Source organism: Hemitrygon akajei, chromosome 7 (assembly GCF_048418815.1).
Source record: "Hemitrygon akajei chromosome 7, sHemAka1.3, whole genome shotgun sequence".
In the NCBI taxonomy this organism is placed as follows: Eukaryota; Metazoa; Chordata; class Chondrichthyes; order Myliobatiformes; family Dasyatidae; genus Hemitrygon; species Hemitrygon akajei.
The window spans coordinates 156942147-156960239 of record NC_133130.1 but is presented as its reverse complement, the minus strand read 5'-3'; the positions used below and the strand labels follow the sequence as shown (position 1 = coordinate 156960239).

The following is an 18093-nucleotide window of genomic DNA, read 5'->3' as shown; positions in this document are numbered from 1 at the left end:
CATTAGAGGTAGCTCTATCCTGTTTGATCCAACTGGTTAATTCTTAGATTAGGCTGTTCATTTGTTATTTTCTTTGTAATTTAACAATTAATGATCTGCTTGATTTTTAAGTACGGTAGTTCATATATGCAAGACATAGCTTAATAAACCTGCAGTGACTTAAAGTATAATTCTGGAATGCTTGAAGTTTCCTTGTTCTGCATTATTCGAGTACGCATTTTCTCAATTGTTAACTTGGTACTGCAATATTGAATAATAGCTTTTTAAATTGGTCATTTCTTATCTAAAGACTTGAATGTAATTTTTCCCTTATCTGTAATATAAACCTAGCTTTTCAATGCTAGACACCACCTTAATCTTAGGCCTCTCTTCACTGGTAGACCCCTATCACTGTCTGTTCCAACTTTCCTCTGTTTTATCAACTCTTAATAAAATGTTCATCTCCCAAATTCTGAAAGAACCTTGGATCAGAAACAACAGAATCCAAAAATCCTAACACTTCTAGCAACATAATTGAACTAAATGAATTTTATGACACTTCAGATTCTTAGTCATTTTTTAAAAAGCAGTATCATTAGATTTTAGACCACTAATGATATTTAAATCCCATAGCTACCAATGTGAGATGTCAATTTGCATTCCTGAACTACAAGGTCTTTGAGTTGTTAATTCTGTGATTCTAGGTTCCAGACTCCTTTTGTAAAGGCAAAAGCTGTATTTAATTAGGTGGAAAAAAGAGCAAAATGATTTTTTATAAAGGTACTACAAGACTATGGGGAAAACAGAAGGGAAGTGGAATGAGTTACATAGGTAATAAATCTAGTCAAGAAGAAAAGAAAAGCTTACAAAAGGTTCAGAGAGCTAGGTAATGTTAGAGAACTAGAAGATTATAACACTAATAGGAAGGAGTTTAAGAAGGAAATTAGGAGAGCCAGAAGGGGCCATGAGAAGGTCTTGGTGGGCAGGATTAAGGAAAACTCCAAGGCATTCTACAATTATGTGACGAGCAAGAGGAGTACGCATGAAAAAAATAGGACCTGTCAAGTGTGACAGTGGGAAAATGTGTATGGAACCAGAGGAAATAGCAGAGGTACTTAATGAATACTTTACTTCAGTATTCACTATGGAAAAGGATCTTGGTGATTGTAGTGATGACTTGCAGACTGTAAAGCTTGAGCATGACTTGCAGCAGACTAAAAAGCTTGAGCATGTAGATATTAAGAAAGAGGATGTGCTAGAGTTTTTGGAAAGCATCAAGTTGGATTAATCACCGGGACCAGATGAGATGTACTCCAGGCTACTGTGGGAGGCAAGAGAGGAGATTGCTGAGCCTCTGGTGATGATCTTTGCATCATCAATGGGGACAGGAGAGGTTCTGGAGGATTGGAGGGTTGTGGATGTTGTTGCTTTATTCAAGAAAGGGAGTAGAAATAGCCCAGGAAATTATAGACCAATGGTTGGTAAGTTGATGAAGATCCTGTGTGGCAGGATTTATAAACATTTGGGGAGGTATAATATGATTAGGAATAGTCAGCATGGTTTTATCAAGGGCAGGTCGTGCCTTACGAGCCTGATTGAATTTTTTGAGGATGTGACTAAACATATTGATGAAGAAAGAGCAGTAGATGTAGTGTATATGGATTACAGCAAGGCATTTGATAAGGTACCCCATGCAAGGCTTATTGAGAAAGCAAGGAGGCATGGGATCCAAGGGGACATTGCTTTATGGATCCAGAACTGGCTTGCCCACAGAAGGCAGGGTGGTTGTATATGGGTCATATTCTGCATGGAGGTCGGTCACCAGTGGAGTGCCTCAGAGATCTGTTCTGGGACCCTTACTCTTCATGATTTTTATAAATGACCTAGATGATGAAGTGGAGGGATGGGTTAGTAAGTTTGCTGATGACACAAAGGTTGGAGGTGTTGTGGATACTGTGGAGGGCGGTCAGAAGTTACAGCAGGACATTGATAGGATGCAAAATTGGGCTGAGAAGTGGCAGATGGCGTTCAATCCAGATAAGTGTGGTGGTTCATATTGGTAGGTCAAATATGATGGCAGAATATAGTATTAATGGTAAGACTCTTGACAGTGTGGAGGATCAGAGGGATCTTGGGGTCGGAGTCCATAGGATTCACAAAGCAGCTGCGCAGGTTGACTCTGTGGTTAAGAAGGCATACAGTGCAATGGCCTTCATCAATCGTGGAATTGAATTTAGGAGCTGAGAGGTAATGTTGCAGCTATATAGGACCCTGGCCACACCCCACTTGGAGTACTGTGCTCAGTTCTGGTCGCCTCACTACAGGAAGGATGTGGAAGCCATAGAAAGGCTGCAGAGGAGATTTAAAAAGGATGTTGCCTGGATTGGGGAGCATGCCTTATGAGAATAGGTTGAGTGAACTTGGCCTTTTCTTCTTGGAGTGACGGAGGATGAGAGGTGACCTGATAGAGCTGTATAAGATGATGAGAGGCATTGATCGTGTGGATAGTCAGAGGCTTTTTCCCCAGGGCTGAAATGGTTGCTACAAGAGGACACAGGTTTAAGGTGCTGGGGAGTAGGTACAGAGGAGATGTCAGGGGTAAGTTTTTTTACTCAGAGTGGTGAGTGCGTGGAATGGACTGCTGGCAATGGTGGTGGAGGCAGATACGATAGGGTCTTTTAAGAGACTTTTGGATAGGTACATGGAGCTTAGAAAAATAGAGGGCTATATAGGTTAGCCTAGTAGTTTCTAAGGTAGGGACATGTTCAGCACAAACTGTGGGCTGAAGGGCCTGTATTGTGCTGTAGGTTTTCTACGTTTCTATAGGTCTTTCAAAGGACAAGGAACAAGAAAACATCTGATGATTTGTATCAATGATACTGAGAAACTAATTTGGAAAGGGAAATATAATAGGAGAAAAGATAGATTAGATGAAAAGCAACAACAAACTTAAATATTGAGATATACATTTGTGAAAGCAAAAACAATTTTTCTTGGAATAAAAAAAGATTATTTGTGTTGACAATGCCTTCGGTGGGGGGTGGGGGTTATGAAATCATTTGTATGCACTGAAATTGACTGTTGGATCCTAAAACTGATTAAGGTAGAGCATTCTAGTAATCTAAGGTAGTGTATTATATTACCATGGATGTATTTAATATTATAATGTTGCTCAAAATGTACTTATGAAATGGTTAAACTTTCAGGAGGAGGCATGAACTACTCTAAACTATCCTTTCATTTCATTTCATTTAGTGCTCTTCTACCAATAACATAAGTTATTCTATCAGAGAACTAGCACCAAATCTTTGAAATATAAATAACATACAATGCAAAATATTTCTACAAATCAGTTATAATATTTTGTTTTTAGATACTTGTTTTATATAATAAAAAGAGCAGATGTCATTTTTGCCAAGTCTAAAGAAAAAAAAACTTTGTACACGTCTGTTTTTCACCTTTGCTTCAAACAGTGCCTTTCTTGTGTCTTGATGCCTCCCCCACAGGTCCGAGTGCATCCTGTCCATTTAGCCCATTCACCCCACCAGTAGGCAGTATTATCCAGACCTTCTTCTAGACTATTGTATGGCTGAGCTACTGGCTAAAAGAAATAAGAGAAATTATATTTATTTTGTGACAGTTTTGTTTACTAGAGTTTATATTGATGAACACTATATAAAAACACATTTGAAGATTTGTTATTAGCTGAATGCAAATAATTTCCTCACAAGCAACATTGTGCCACAATAAGATAACGAAAATTGTTTTGGATTACATTTAGATTAGATCCTGCACATCTCTCTATAGGTACAAGGGAAACCTTAAGTGTCAGTTTATATAATTATAAACATTGAATAAAAATTCTTCCATAATAGCTTCACCGTCTACCTTTACTACTAACTTATCCCCTTTTCCCCAGTTTGAAAACCCAAGAACTATGGAAAGCCAGAAGAACAAAAAAGTCATCCCAGAACATTCAATCATACCCATTAATGTATGGCTCTTTCTCAGTAAAAGTGCTTTATGCCATGACCTAATAAATGTAACTAATCAAAATGACATTATTCCAATGTGAATAGTCTCAAGACACCTTTTTTTTAAAAGCTGTCTGGTTGGTGTGCAATGATAACGTACTGAGTTACTTCCATTCAATGAAATTTGTTATTACAAAGCGAGAAAGATGCTAGTTTTTAAAAAAATCTAGTCGTATAAGCTGATTATTTATTTGTTTGATACACAGGATCACTTGGCCGATATGTTCTTCATCAGCAAGAATATATTTTATACCAAAGTTGCTTTCCTGATTTTAGTTACAGAAAAATGCACTCAGCTGAAATCCTGGGTTAAACTTTCTCACTTTTGGATTCATCTCCTCTTCCTTCTCCTCAAAGCTTAAATCCAAAACCTTAGCTCATTTCATGCTCCTTCAGGTAACCTTTTTTCATTAAGACTGTGAATAAATTATTTTTACTCAGTTCTAGAATCACTTCTCACTTTTTTTTGCTTTGACTTCTGTCTACTCTAGTACTGAGACTCTAGTGGTCAAAATCATTGATAATTGCATTTTTTTCTGTTCTTGCCTCCTCTCAGTACGCTAAAACAATTGGCTAAAGTATTTTACCTCGTCTTCCATTGTCTAGCCACACTTTTTAATGTACCTGCAAAGCTCAACAGATACCAGCAAGTATAGGGACAAAGATTGGGGTACTTGGCTAAACTAGAGGGATCTATTGTAAAAGTGACAAAATCAAATGGTGAATGCCAAAAACTGCTTCTATTTCCTCTTTTGCAGAATCATCAAGAACTCCATTCAAAGATCTTAAAAATATCTCATTTCTACTTTTATGCACTCAGCAGGTTTGTTGTCATATCTTACTTCACTATTACCCTTAATGGAAACACAGTCATGTGATCAGGTTATCTTTTCCTTCTAGGGATATAACATTTTTGGATGATCTGAGATCACAACTTTTACATGGGCAAGTACCTGATAAAGGCAGTTACCAACATAGCTTTTTGTACAGTGTTTAGCAAACCAAACATATGCAGATCTGTTTGTTTCTCACTATTAGTATGGGCATTTTTTTTCCTTTTCAGGAGATATGAAGATAACCTACCACTCCACCATCATTGAGAGATCAAGAATACACACATCCGTTTACCTTATTTCATAGTTATAAAGTAATTAGCATTTCGTACTATATTTTTTCAAGATGAGGTGAATACTCTGAAGAGAAAATACTTTATTTCCTTGCCCTTCAATACTCATCTGTGAATGGCATTACTGTTATGCAAAAGTATAATACATTAAACTCACAAAGGTCAGTAAGATTACTTGTCTAGACGACTGTGTCTGAATTGCATTAAATTAAGTAGTAAAAATTGTTTAAACATTAGTTTGAACAGATCAACAGAAACATCACTATGCCTTGCCCTGCAGTGCACAGCAGGGTTTAGGCAATGTTCCCAGGATGGATGCAAAATTGTTTTATTTCCAGCAGACACTTAAATAGTTCTCTTTATAATTGTAGACAAACCCTATACAAATATTGGTTTCAAAAAACTTTCAGACTCATAGTTAAATGTTACATTTGCCAGAATTTGTTTGAGCCCAAAATAGTAAACTGCTGTGACCTGCACAGGCCATAAGTTAGAGTATCTTGGCAGGTAAAATGTAATATTGTCTCCAGGGATGTGTTCTGGCACTATCAGTGGGCCACTTACAGCTTCAAAACTTGTACAAGAGCAATAGAAGAATGCAATACAATAAAAGCTTCTTCCACTGAAAATGCACACTTTCAAATTCCTATATTATACTACAAAATACATAGATTTTTTAAATTCCCTATGCTCCAGATCATGAATCCAAACAATTGTTGAAGAAAGGGGATTTTCACAAGAATTTCAACACTAGTCAGGAAAAACTGGTATCCTGTTTTAAGGGCAATAAAACAAATATATTTTGTTTCAAAGAAAAATAATCAACACATTACAATTATTACAGATCACATTTATACAATCTGGTAAGCAACGTAACAACCAAAACTGCTTTAAACAACACAGATCAGTCACCAGCTATACTACTAAGTACTTTCACATGGACAACAGCTGTTGTTTTGGTCATGTTGAGCAATTTTGCCCAAATGGGTTAAAAAGAATTAAATAATAGTAGCCCATACTGCAAAGGACTATAGAAAGCATGTTACTTACTTGAATTCCTAGAGCAGCAATATTTTCAATAAATAATGCAGCACCAATCAGACAGTATGTAGAGAATATTGCACACCAACAAGTACATTTGGAATTGCATTTTAAGAGCTTCATACTGCAAGAAAGTGGACATAGAATTTTTAATGCATTTGCTAACAAGGTGAAGGGAAATAACATTAAACAAGGAACAAATAAAAACTGCAGATAGAATACACAACTTATTGCACAGGTCGACCTTCACTAATCTGGCACCATTGGGACCTGTGGAGTGCCGGATTAGTGAAAATGCCGAATTACAGAAGGATCACATTAAGCAATAGCTAACCACCTCATCATCACATTAAGCAACAGATTTCACAACATATTCAATGGCCCCTTTATTAGATTCACACATGCACCTGCTCAGTAATGCAAATATCTAATCAGTCAATCATGTGGTAGCAACTCAATACATAAAAGCACAGAGACATGGTCAAGGGGTTTAGTTGTTGTTCAGACCAAACATCAGAATGGAAACAAAATGTGATCATGTAACCATTGGTGGTTTGAGTATTTCAGTCTCTAGAGTTTACAGATAATGGTGCAGAATCAAAAAACATACAGTGAGCAACAGTTCTATGGGCCTTGTTAATGGGAAAAGATCAGAGGAGAACGGCCAGACTGGGTCAAGCTGACTGGAAGTCAAGAGTAACTCAAGTAGCCATGTGTTACAATATCCACGTGCAGAGAGCATCGCTGAACACACATGTCAAACCTTGAAGTGAATGGGATACAGTAGCAGAAGACCATGAATATAATAAAGTGGTCACTGATTATATGTCAGTGATATTAAACCTGATTCTGATTACTAGGTCTGACATAAAACAAAACAGGAAATGCTGAAAGTAATCAGCAGCCAGCTAGCATGTATATATAGTTAGCATTTCAGGTAATAAAGGTTAGGACAAGGGAACACAAACCAATTCTCAGAGAGATCAGAAGTGGAGAGAGTGAGCAATTTCAAGTTCCTGGGTGCCAGTATCTGAGGTCCTAACCTGGTTACAGCATATTGATGTAGCTAAGAAGGCAAGACAGTGGGTATATTTCATTAGGAGTTTAAGGAGATTTGGTTTGTCATCCAAAATACTTGAAAACTTCCACAGATGCACCGTGGAGAGGATTCTGACTGGCTGCATCACCAAATGCTATAGTGGGTACAGCACAGGAGTATACTGGTGATATTAAACCGAATTCTGATTATAATAACCTGATGAAAGGTTAGCGGCCTGAAATATGCCATCTGTTCCTTTCTAGGCACTGTCTCTCTTCCACTGTTCTCTAGACAGAATGTGCATCAATACCCCTGATGCCTTTTGTGACAATGGCTGTGTAAATTAAGAATAATTGCATTGCTTAATTTGATGTTTCCCTCAGTTTTTTAAAATCTGTATTTTCAATATTATTACTTATGCCCTTTTCAAAATTGCCCTTGACACATTTATGACAACTTGACTGAACAAGTTTGATGAGGATTTGTTAATAATCAGAACATTACATAGATCATTCCCTCAACCTAAGTTTGTTCCCACCTAATGCTAAATGTTAAAAAAAAGATACTCTCAGACTAGAATGATCCGAATAATCAAGCAGCATGGTGGTTATCAGTATTTTATGCACTTTGGTAGTAGAAAAAATGTGCAGACTATTTTCTAAATGGGGAGAAAATCCAAAAATCTGAGTTGCAAAGGGACCTGGGAGTACTTGTGCAGAACACCCTAAAGGTTAACTTGCAGGTCGAGCCTGTGGCAAATGCAATGTTAGCATTCATTTCAAGAGGTCTTGAATACAAGAGCAGGAATGTAATGCTGAGGCTTTATAACACACTGGTGAGACTGCACCTTGAGAATTGTGAACAGTTTTGGACTCCCCATCTAAGAAAAGGTGTGCTGGCATTGGAGAGGGTCCAGAGGCGGTTCACAAGGATGATTCCAGGAATAAAAGGGTTATCACAAGAGGAATGTTTGATGGCTCTTTATCTGTATTCGCTGGAATTTAGAAGGGTGGGGGGAACCTCATTGAAACCTTTCGAATATTAAAAGACCTAGACAGAGCAGATGTGGAAAGGTTGTTACCCATGGTGGGAGGTGTCTAGGACCAGAGGGCACAGCCTCAAGATAGAGGGGGGTCCATTTAAAACAGACATATGGAGAAATTTCTTTAGCCAGAGGGTGGTGAATTTGTGTAATTTGTTACCACAGGCAGCTATGGAGGCCAGATCGTTGGTGCATTTAAGGCAGAGATTAATAGGTTCTTGACTGGAAACAGCATCAAAGGTTACGGAGAGAAGGCTGAGGAATGGGGTTGAGGAGGGGTAAAATTAAGGATCAGCCATGATTGAATCGTGGAGCAGTCTCAGTGGGCCAAATGGCCTCATACTGCTCTTTTGTCTTATGGTCCTTATGCAAGATAAGTACATGGTTTTATTTGCTTCAACTCCATCTTCACATTGGTACTTCCTAACTGTCCTTAAACCTTGGGTCATTAGTTTGTTTGTATTTCAGTAATAAGAGATTTTGGTACCCAGCTATGTTATGTATTTTACAGAAATACAAATTCTAATTAAAGAAAACTTTCCAGTGAAACAGCAACTAATATCTCATTCATTCAATTTAATATACTGACTTTAGCCAGGTCAGGGGACATGTGAAAAGGTAAAGGTGGTTCGCAGTAACAGATACAGCTGCAAGATCCTGACAGTTCTTCGCAAGATTTATAGCAGAGTCCCCATTAATAAAACAAGAACCAGCCTCCATACTGTTTTCAAATGTAACCAATAAAGAGTAATCAATTCTGATGTTACTAGAAAAGCTGTATGAATAGACATCACTTTGTCATGGGAATAAACTGTCAGCACACATTGGGAGGCCACTTAAAAGTATTTAGGAAACTAATATGACCTTGTGACTCTGTCATATTCAAAATGTACAGACAATAGGGAGATGTCAACTGGTGTAAAGATTATTCCATTCTCCTTGCTTTTCTGTGTCTGTTGCAATTGCTCTAGTGCCAAGATATTCTGGACAGGTGCTTCTGAATGGTCTTTTTCTTTCCTGAGCTATGGATTGCCCTTGAACACATCTCAACTATTTCTGACACATTCTACTCTCTCCTGAATAAACCTGGATTTCTTGATCCCTATCTTCCACCCTAAATTCAACAGATTTTTCTTTGTAATTTCCTCCAGCTAAAATGAGATTCCATCACCAGATGTATACACCTTTCAGCATTTTCAAACAATTCACTCCTTCTATGAATCCTTGGTCTGTCGTTCTGCCCCCTGCCACTCCATGTTACGGCACTTTTCTATTCAACCACATGACATGCAGCACTTGTCCTTTACATTTCTTCCAGTCTAGTGTATGTCATTAGCGTTCACAATGTAGCAGGGCAGGAGTGACACTAGGCTTCTAGTTGCCTGACACTTTAAAGTTTTAGTTCACCATCCCACTCCCACTCTGACTCCTGTTAGCTTAAGAACACAACAGTGAATTGTCCAACTTTAGGTAACACACTTGTTCTTTCCGTGCATATTAGATCTGGCCATTTCTGCTTGCCATAAGTTTGGACTATTACATTTATATATAATCTGGCTTGAAGGGCATGTACTATAACCTTACTGTCATGTTACAGTCAGAAAAAAATGATCTTAAGTGCTACTTTGCTGCCATATTTGGTCTCACACTATCAGTGGCATTTCACTTTCTTTCCTCACCTGCCCACTTTGTTACTGCAATCTTGTTTTTATTGGAGGTTTTTTGTTTTTATTGCAGGTTTTTTCCCTGCAGTTCTAATGCAGGGTCCCCTCTCGAAAACATCCAAATGTTTCACCTTCTACAGAAACTGTCTGACTTGCCTAGTGCTTCTATCATTTTTGGTTTTTTTTTGAAGATTTTACAAGATCTCCAGTGGGTTTCATCTTTATCTAATATACTGATCTGTTATTTGTTATGTATTTTCCTCTTACATTGGGAAGTGCAAACACAAACACAGAAGAGCTGACTACTTTGCCACCCACATCTATTTAGTCCACACACCTATCCTGAGCTTCTCTCTCTTGAAACTTTAATTCTGCATTCCACTTCCATAGACCTTTCTGCCCTTGGCCTCGCCGACTATTCCAATGAGCCTCAAGGGACGGCATTAAGTTTTTCCAGCCAGACGGCTTTTCCAACTTAACATTCAGTTCAGATTTCAGATCGATGCATATCAGCATGTTTTGTTTTTATTTCCAATTTCAAACATCCACAGTATTTTCTTTCCAGATAATTCTGTCTTACATACAACTTGGCCAAACTTTTGTTTCATTGCCATTCTCTTTTGCTTTCTGTCATTTAATCTTTTCAGCCTTTTATAAACATTCCCACTTATTCCCCCGCCTTTAATCTGCGTATTTAAAACTACTCTCTCTTTGCCAAGTTCTAACAAAAGTTACCTACTTTAAAAGTTACCTCTTTCTCTCCCTAGTTCTGCCCGACCTAATGATAACAGCATTTCTGTTTTCATCCATTTCATTCAGATTTTTCTTGCATTTGTTGTGGCAGGAGTCCACCTACACCAGAAACAAAGGATGCCTATGCTTCTAATATGGTTTCTTCTACCACAGCAACCCTGTGCTAATGTATCAATGCAAAAGTGTAGCTTGTTTGCTCCACACTAATAAATATTCCTGTTGATTTTATAAAAGTATCCTTCAGTACAAATGGATTATATTTAACATTTTTTACAAACTGTTCCATACTGATGTTTCATTATCAACAGATTTCATTATTCCATCTCAGCACTAGGGCATTAATGGAATAAATCTGCCAAGAACACATTTCTATATTGAACAGTTGTGACTTATTGGCGCTCAGGTGCAGGTGGTTAAACACTACAGAATCACCTGCCATTTATTAAATTCAGACATCCTGAAAATAAATAATAAAAATGATCCATAAATTAAATCGAAGTCTCTTATCCAAAATAACTTTTAATAACATTGCTTCCAAGGGTGTTGAATCCCACTTAAATAATTACATTAACACCTGAAGTTGTCCAGAACACTTAAAATTAACTAAATATTAACATGATCATAATGAATTACTGTATATTTTGTTGCTTTCTAAAGGTGTAATATGTTTGTTTAAATATATGTTTGAGAACAGAAAACGTGCCATTCCTTTCATATGCTCAAATACATCCCCAAATCAACGCGTTAGAGATAGAGGAATTCGAAGTAAAACAGAAAATGCTGCAAATTCTCATCATTCAAGACATCTCTGTGGAGAGCTAACATTACAGGTCAATGACCCTTCATCTGTGGAAAAAGAGTAGCAATTCATGTCCATGAAAGACCACTGATCCGAAATGTTAAGTGTTTTTCTCCCGCTAGAAATGTCCTCTGGCCTGATAAATATTTCCTGCACTTGCATTTACATAAACTTACACATAGGCTGAGCTACTTGCAAAAATTAGGAATGAGAATCATTCGAAATATAAATTGTTTCAGCTTACAGAGCATTTCAATGTAACACCTACCTTTATTCGAGCTTTATGTCCAAATCAGCAAGAGCGAAATGACACTGTAAACCAGCGCGCTGCCAAAGCGCAATCCCTAATGACAACGCCTGACCCTAGCTCCCAGAGCCCTATCCTTGAGTGATGGTGATGCCCTGTCCCCCCTCAGTTCCCGATCCCCGCCCGGTGCCTGAGCTTCTTCCCCGATAGCAGATCTCCCGCTCCCGGTCACTGCGCGCTGCCACTGCCTGCCCCCCTAATGCCAGCGCCGGAGCCACGCACACTACCCGTGCCCAACCGCCTGTGCCGCCAGAGACACGCTTGGCTTCGGCTGGCCGCGACGATCACGCTGCCCGAAGCACCCGACCCCTTCACCATTCAGCGGCACTGCGTGGCGGGACCCTGCGCAAAATGCCCCGAGCCTCTTCCACTCGTAGCTCTTTGAATAGTCCTCACCGTTCATTTGACAAGCCTTTTATACCTGACACCCGCGTACCCTGCCTCTCCCACTCAACCCGCTTGCCCGCCTCCGGCCGTAGTACGCTTGCGCCAAGTCCAGCCTCGCCTGCCGTGCGAGCGCGCCGGTGCGCGTGCGTTGCTGATGCCGCGGGTCCTGTCTCCCGCCTCCGACCGGGGCCACGTGATAGGCACGAGCCTCCCCTCGGGAAGCCGCCGTAATGACCGCCTGGCGTCGAGGGTCCGCGGCGGGGCACGGTGCAGGAACCCCAGCCCCATGCCCGCTTTTTCTGTACGCACAGAATGTGCCTGCGGCTGGTGAGACAATGGTGGCGAGCCCCCTTTGTGATTTACAGAGCGAGACAGCTCGAAAATGGGGCCTTCAGCCCATCGAGTCGGCTGCCCATCATTGACCAACAAATCGCTGGGCCAGCAATCGGCTCTGCCCCTATCATCACACACCCTCTCTTTATACTGGCTAACTGCCCTTTTTCCACTCTCAGTTCTGATGCAGCGCCCCACCCACAGTTGCTGATCGATCCGCAATTCATCCAGGTCTCTTCAAGAAAACAGCAATCTCAATTTATTCTCCCATGTCTAATACCACCCAGATTCGTCACTCACCTACTGTGGTCAATTGACCTACTGACCCACGTATCTCTGGGAGGCAAAACAGTTTGGTGAAGCCCACACATTCACACGGAGAATGTGAAACCATCACACAAGCGTATCATTAGTCAGGACTGAATCCAGGTCACTGGAGCTGGTAGGCAACTGCTGTATTAGCATAAAGTAATTAATTCTCCTATTCATCTTAAAAATATTTTTGAATTTATGTTATTAAGGGCTGATAAAGTACTGTATATACCCCATTAGCTTAATTATGAACTCTGTTAGGGTGATTATTCAATGAAAAGAAAATAAATTATAGCATGGGCATATAGAACACTACAGCACAGTGCAGGCCTTTTAGCCGATGATGTTCTAAACTTTTAACGCACTGCAAGATCAATGTAACCCTTCCACTCCCACAACATCCTTTATTTTTCTTTCATCCAGGTATCTAAGAATCTCTTAATGCCCTTAATGAATCTGCCTGTACCACCACTCCTAACAGTGTATTTCATTCACCCACCACTCACTGTGTAAAAAAACCCAGCTCTAACACTCCCCGATTCTTCTCTCCAATCATTCTTGAAAGTATGCCCCCTTGTATTAGCTATTTATCCCTGGAAAAATTCTGAATCTATGCAGCCAAGTTTCTCTGGATCTCATGCCTCCTAAATTTCTCAATGAGCCTACCATAGGGATCTTTGCCAAACCCCTTAATAAAATCCATATACACTACATTGTATGCTTTTGTCACTTTGTCAAGCAATTCAATCAGGCTCATGTGGCATGACTTGCCCCTCACAAAGCCATGCTGACTATCCCTAATCAAACTATGCTTCTCTTAAATGCTCATAATCCTGCTTCTAAGAATTCCCTCCAATAGTTTGCCCACTACTCGCAAGCCTCACTGGTCTATAATTCACTGGATTATCTCTATTACCTTAACAAAGAAATAACAATTACCACTCTCCAATCTTCTGGCACTACTCCTTTGGCCAGTGACAATGCAAGGATAATCGCCAAAGGATCAGCAATGTCTTGTCTCACCTCCTGCAGTAACCTGGAGTCGACATTTCGGATCGAGATGAAGGGTACTGTGTTTTTACTGTACTGTACGTCAACTGTACTTTTTTCCATAGATGCTGCCTGGCCTGCAGATTTCCTCCAGCATTTTGTGTGTGTTGCAACTCATTTTTGTATGTCTCCTGTACACTGCTTTATTTCTTGACTCTCACCACTATCTCATCTTTCTGATCACCTCTGATTTGTTGCCTCTGCATTTTAATCTTTGGTCTTCCATCTCCCAGTCTTTGCCTCTGTCATCCTGTTCCGGCTCACTTGCTCATTTTTTGGTCTCTGCTTTTGTCTCCATGCCACATTCGTTCTATATTAGAGCCTAAATAATCCTGTACTTCAGATGGCTCAGTGGAAACTGAATGGGAGAAGTGTTAGAGTGCTCAAGATACTGAATTTAACCTGTTGCTTTTGAATAGGACCTCTTTTTTATTCTTGCTTATATGTAATAAAGCCATTGTCATTGAGAAGCTGATAATGAAGCAGTTGTTACTGGAGTAACTAGTAATGCAAACAAAAGTAAAAATTACATATATGGAGGTACAAAATTCTCAAGAGTGCATCTGTGGAGAAAGAGTTAACATTTCAAATAAATGAGCTATCATCAGAGCTAAGAAATATGCCAAGTTGTGATGAAGAGTGAAGCGAGCACAGCATGGAGGCAAGGAAAGACCAAATGATACAGATTTTATTAATGCCAATATGAAAGGGTGGTGAAGTAAGTGCTGATAATTGGTGCTGATTTGTTGGTAGAGAATATATTTAGATAAAATGAATGAGAATGGAAGTTAGCGAAGGAAACTGCTGGATCATCCAAGGAATGCTTCATCAGAACTGATAAAGTAGAGGTTAGTTACTTAAAATTATTGAATTCATTGTTGAGTCTTAAGAGCTGTAACATATCTAGTCAAAAGATAAAGATACGCCTTATTGTTGGTGTTGGAACAGTGTCAGAGGGGAAATTAAAGAGATCAGGATGCAACTTAAAGTGGGAAGCAATGGAAAACCCAGAGAGTCATATCTGCAGACTGAATAGAAGTATTCTGCAAAATTGATAACTTAATCAGTGAGGTTTTCTTCAATGTAAAGAGACCATATTGTAAGTGTCATATGCAGTGCACAGCTTTATCTGGAATGTGTATTTACATGTCCAGATGTTAGGGAACAATTAAAAGAGTATGGTATTTCCTGCAGTTACATGGTAAGGTATTGGTGGAAACAGAAGCATGATTCACAGAGTCAGAAGTGCTAATGGGAGCTGAGAGTTGCATATGGTAATGGAATCCCATTAAAGGTCACAAAAATTACAGAAGAAGATCTAATGAACAAGAATGGGTGAGTGTTTAGGACAATGGGGGCCCTATCCTTCCTCTGGATAGAAATGGAAGATATAGGAATAGAACTGGTTTTCATGAACAGAATTGACCGAGACAATTTTCTTGTATCTACTTTGCAGCTATAGAAGAGTGCAAATATATATCACCAAAGCTGTGTTGTTGGATTTCATATTATTGGCTTTTGATATCACAAAAACTGAATTGAATTGGTTGAAAGGCAGTGTTTCTAAATTTTCCATTTTTTGTTTCAGATAACTAACTTCTGCATTTTTTTTGCTTCAGTGAATTCTTCAGTGTTGTCTTTGAACTGGTAAGTTCACTTCTACCATCATTTCTGACGAGATGTTTACGGAGCCCCCAGCATTTCTTTGTTTTGGTACCTACCACCATTCATGACAGGGTGTGGCTGGACTGTCGAGCTCTTTGATCTGATTCATTGCGGGATTGCCTGCAATCAATAGCATGCTGCCTCTGAACCTTAGGTTGCATGTAGTCCTGTGTTGTTGCTTCTCTTGGCTGATATAGGAGCAGAATTAGGCCATTTGGCCCATTGAGCCTGCTCCACCATTTCATCATGGCTGACCCATTTTTCCTCTCAGTCCTAATCTCCTGCCTTCCCCCTTTATACCTTCATGCCCTGACTAATCAATAATCTATCAACCTCTGCCTTAAATATACATAAAGACTTGGTCTCCATAGCTGCCTGTGGCAACAAATTCCACATATTCACTGCCCTCTGGCTAAAGAAATTTCTCCTCATCTCTGTCCTAAAAGGATACCTCTCTATCCTGAGGATGTGTCCTCTGGACTTTGACACACCTACCATAGGAAACATCCTTTCCACATCCATCAAGGCCTTTCACCGTTCAATAGGTTTCAATTAGGTCACCACTTGGTCTTCTAAATTACAGTGAATACAGACCCAGAGCCATCAAACATTCTTCAAATGACAAGCCGTTTAACACTGGAATCATTTTTGCAAATCTCTCTTGAGCCCTCTCCAGTTTCAGTACATCTATTCTAAGATAAGGGGCCCAATACTCTTAAGTGAGGCCTCACCAGTGCTTTATAAAATCCCAACATTACATCCTTGCTTTCATATTCTAGTCCTTCTTCAAAAAAATCCAACAGATTTGTCAGGCAAGATTTTCTCTTGAGGAAACCATGCTGACCATGACCTATTTTATCATGAACCCAAAACCACATCTTTAACAATTTACTCCAACATCTTCCCAACCACTGAGGTTAGATTAACTGGCCTATAATTTCCTTTCTTCTGCCCCTCTTCCTTCTTGAATGGAGAGACATTTGCAATTTTCAAGTTTTCCAGAACCATTCCAGAATCTAGTGATTCTTCAAAGATCTTCAGCCACCTCTTTCAGAAACCTGGGGTGTACACCATCTGGTCCAGGTGACTTATCTACTTTCAGGCCTTTTAGTTTCCCAAGAACCATCTTTCTAGTAATGGTGACATCACACACTTAATGACCCCTGACACTTAGAACATCCACCATGTTGCTAATGTCTGCCACAGTGAAGACTGATGCAAAATACTTATTCAGTTCATCCTCCATTTCCTTGTCCCCCATTACTACCTCTCCAGCATTGTTTTCGAGCGGTCTGATATCTACCCTTGCCTCTCTTTTACGCTTTATTTATCTGAAGAAACTTTTGGTATCCTCTTTAATATTATTGGCTAGCTTATTTTCATATTCCATCTTCATCTTCTTAATTTTTTTTTAGTAGCCTTCTGTTGGAATTTAAAAGCTTCTCGATCCCCTAACTTAACAATTAATTTTTGCTCTATTATATGCCCTCTCTATGGCTTTTATGTTGGCTTTGACTTCCCTTATTAGCCATGGTTGTGACATCTTGCCTTTAGAATACTTCTTCATCTTTGGGATGCATATATCCTGTGTCTTCCAAATTGCTTCCAGAAATTCCAGCCATTGCTGCTCTGCTGTATTCCCTTCTTTTCCAATCAATTCTGGCCAACTCCTTTCTGATACCTCTGTATTGCACTCTAATATTGATACATCTGACTTTAGCTACTCTTTCTCAAATCTCGGGGTGAATTCAATCATATTATGATCACTTACCCCTAAGGGTTCTTTTATCTTAAGCTCTCTAATCAATTTTGGTTCATTGCACAGCATTCAGAATAGCTGATCCTCTCATGGATTCAACCAAGAGCTGCTCTAAAAAGCCATCTCGTAGGCATTCTAGAAGCTCCCCCTCTTGGAATCCCATATCAATCTGATCTTCTCAATCTACCTGTGTATTGAAATCCCTCATAACTTTTGTTAAGATTGCCCTGTTTGCATGCACTTTTTTTCTCCCATTGTAACTTGCGACCACATCCTTACTACTGTTTGGGGGTCTGTATATTGCTCCCTTCAGGGTCATTTTACCCTTGCAGTTCCTTAGCTCTATCCACAATGATTCAACCCCCTTTGACCCTATGTCACATCTTTCTAATGATTTTTACCAATAGAGCCTCACCACCCCCTGCCTTCCTGCCTAACCTTTTGATGCAATGTGTATCCTTATACATTAATTTTCTTTCAGCTATTATTCAGTGATGCCTACAACATCATACTTGCTAATCTGTAACTATGCAACAAATTCATCTACCTTATTCCATATACTGCACACATTCAAATACAACACCTTTAATCCTGTATTCACCTTTTTCAATTTTGGTTGATAACATTACTTAGTACTTGAGTAGATGTCTATAGGTGAGATGAAATGGAATATATAGTATTATACTGTTAGTAAAGCAACAGTTAGTTTTGCAGTTTTTTCAGTGGTTCATATTGGAATGTCAAACAATCGTATTGGATATTTAAAGGGTTAGTTTAGAGTTACGGTATTAAGAGTTATTGGC

General features: G+C 39.3%; 1 protein-coding gene across 2 annotated transcripts in view; it reads right to left on the bottom strand.

Moving 5' to 3' along the window:
• The window catches only part of adamtsl2 (ADAMTS-like 2), a 74071-nt gene extending 61826 nt beyond the window's left edge, over nucleotides 1–12245 (bottom strand). For both annotated transcript variants that reach the window (XM_073052248.1, XM_073052249.1), the window contains exons 1-3: nucleotides 11746–12245; nucleotides 6190–6304; nucleotides 3438–3580 (exon numbers count right to left, since the gene is read on the bottom strand). In XM_073052248.1, coding sequence (XP_072908349.1) covers nucleotides 3438–3580; nucleotides 6190–6303 — 257 coding nt within the window. In that variant the 5' untranslated portion in view covers nucleotide 6304; nucleotides 11746–12245. The remainder of the gene's footprint in view (nucleotides 1–3437; nucleotides 3581–6189; nucleotides 6305–11745) is intronic.
• Between the last annotated feature and the right edge of the window lie 5848 nt (nucleotides 12246–18093).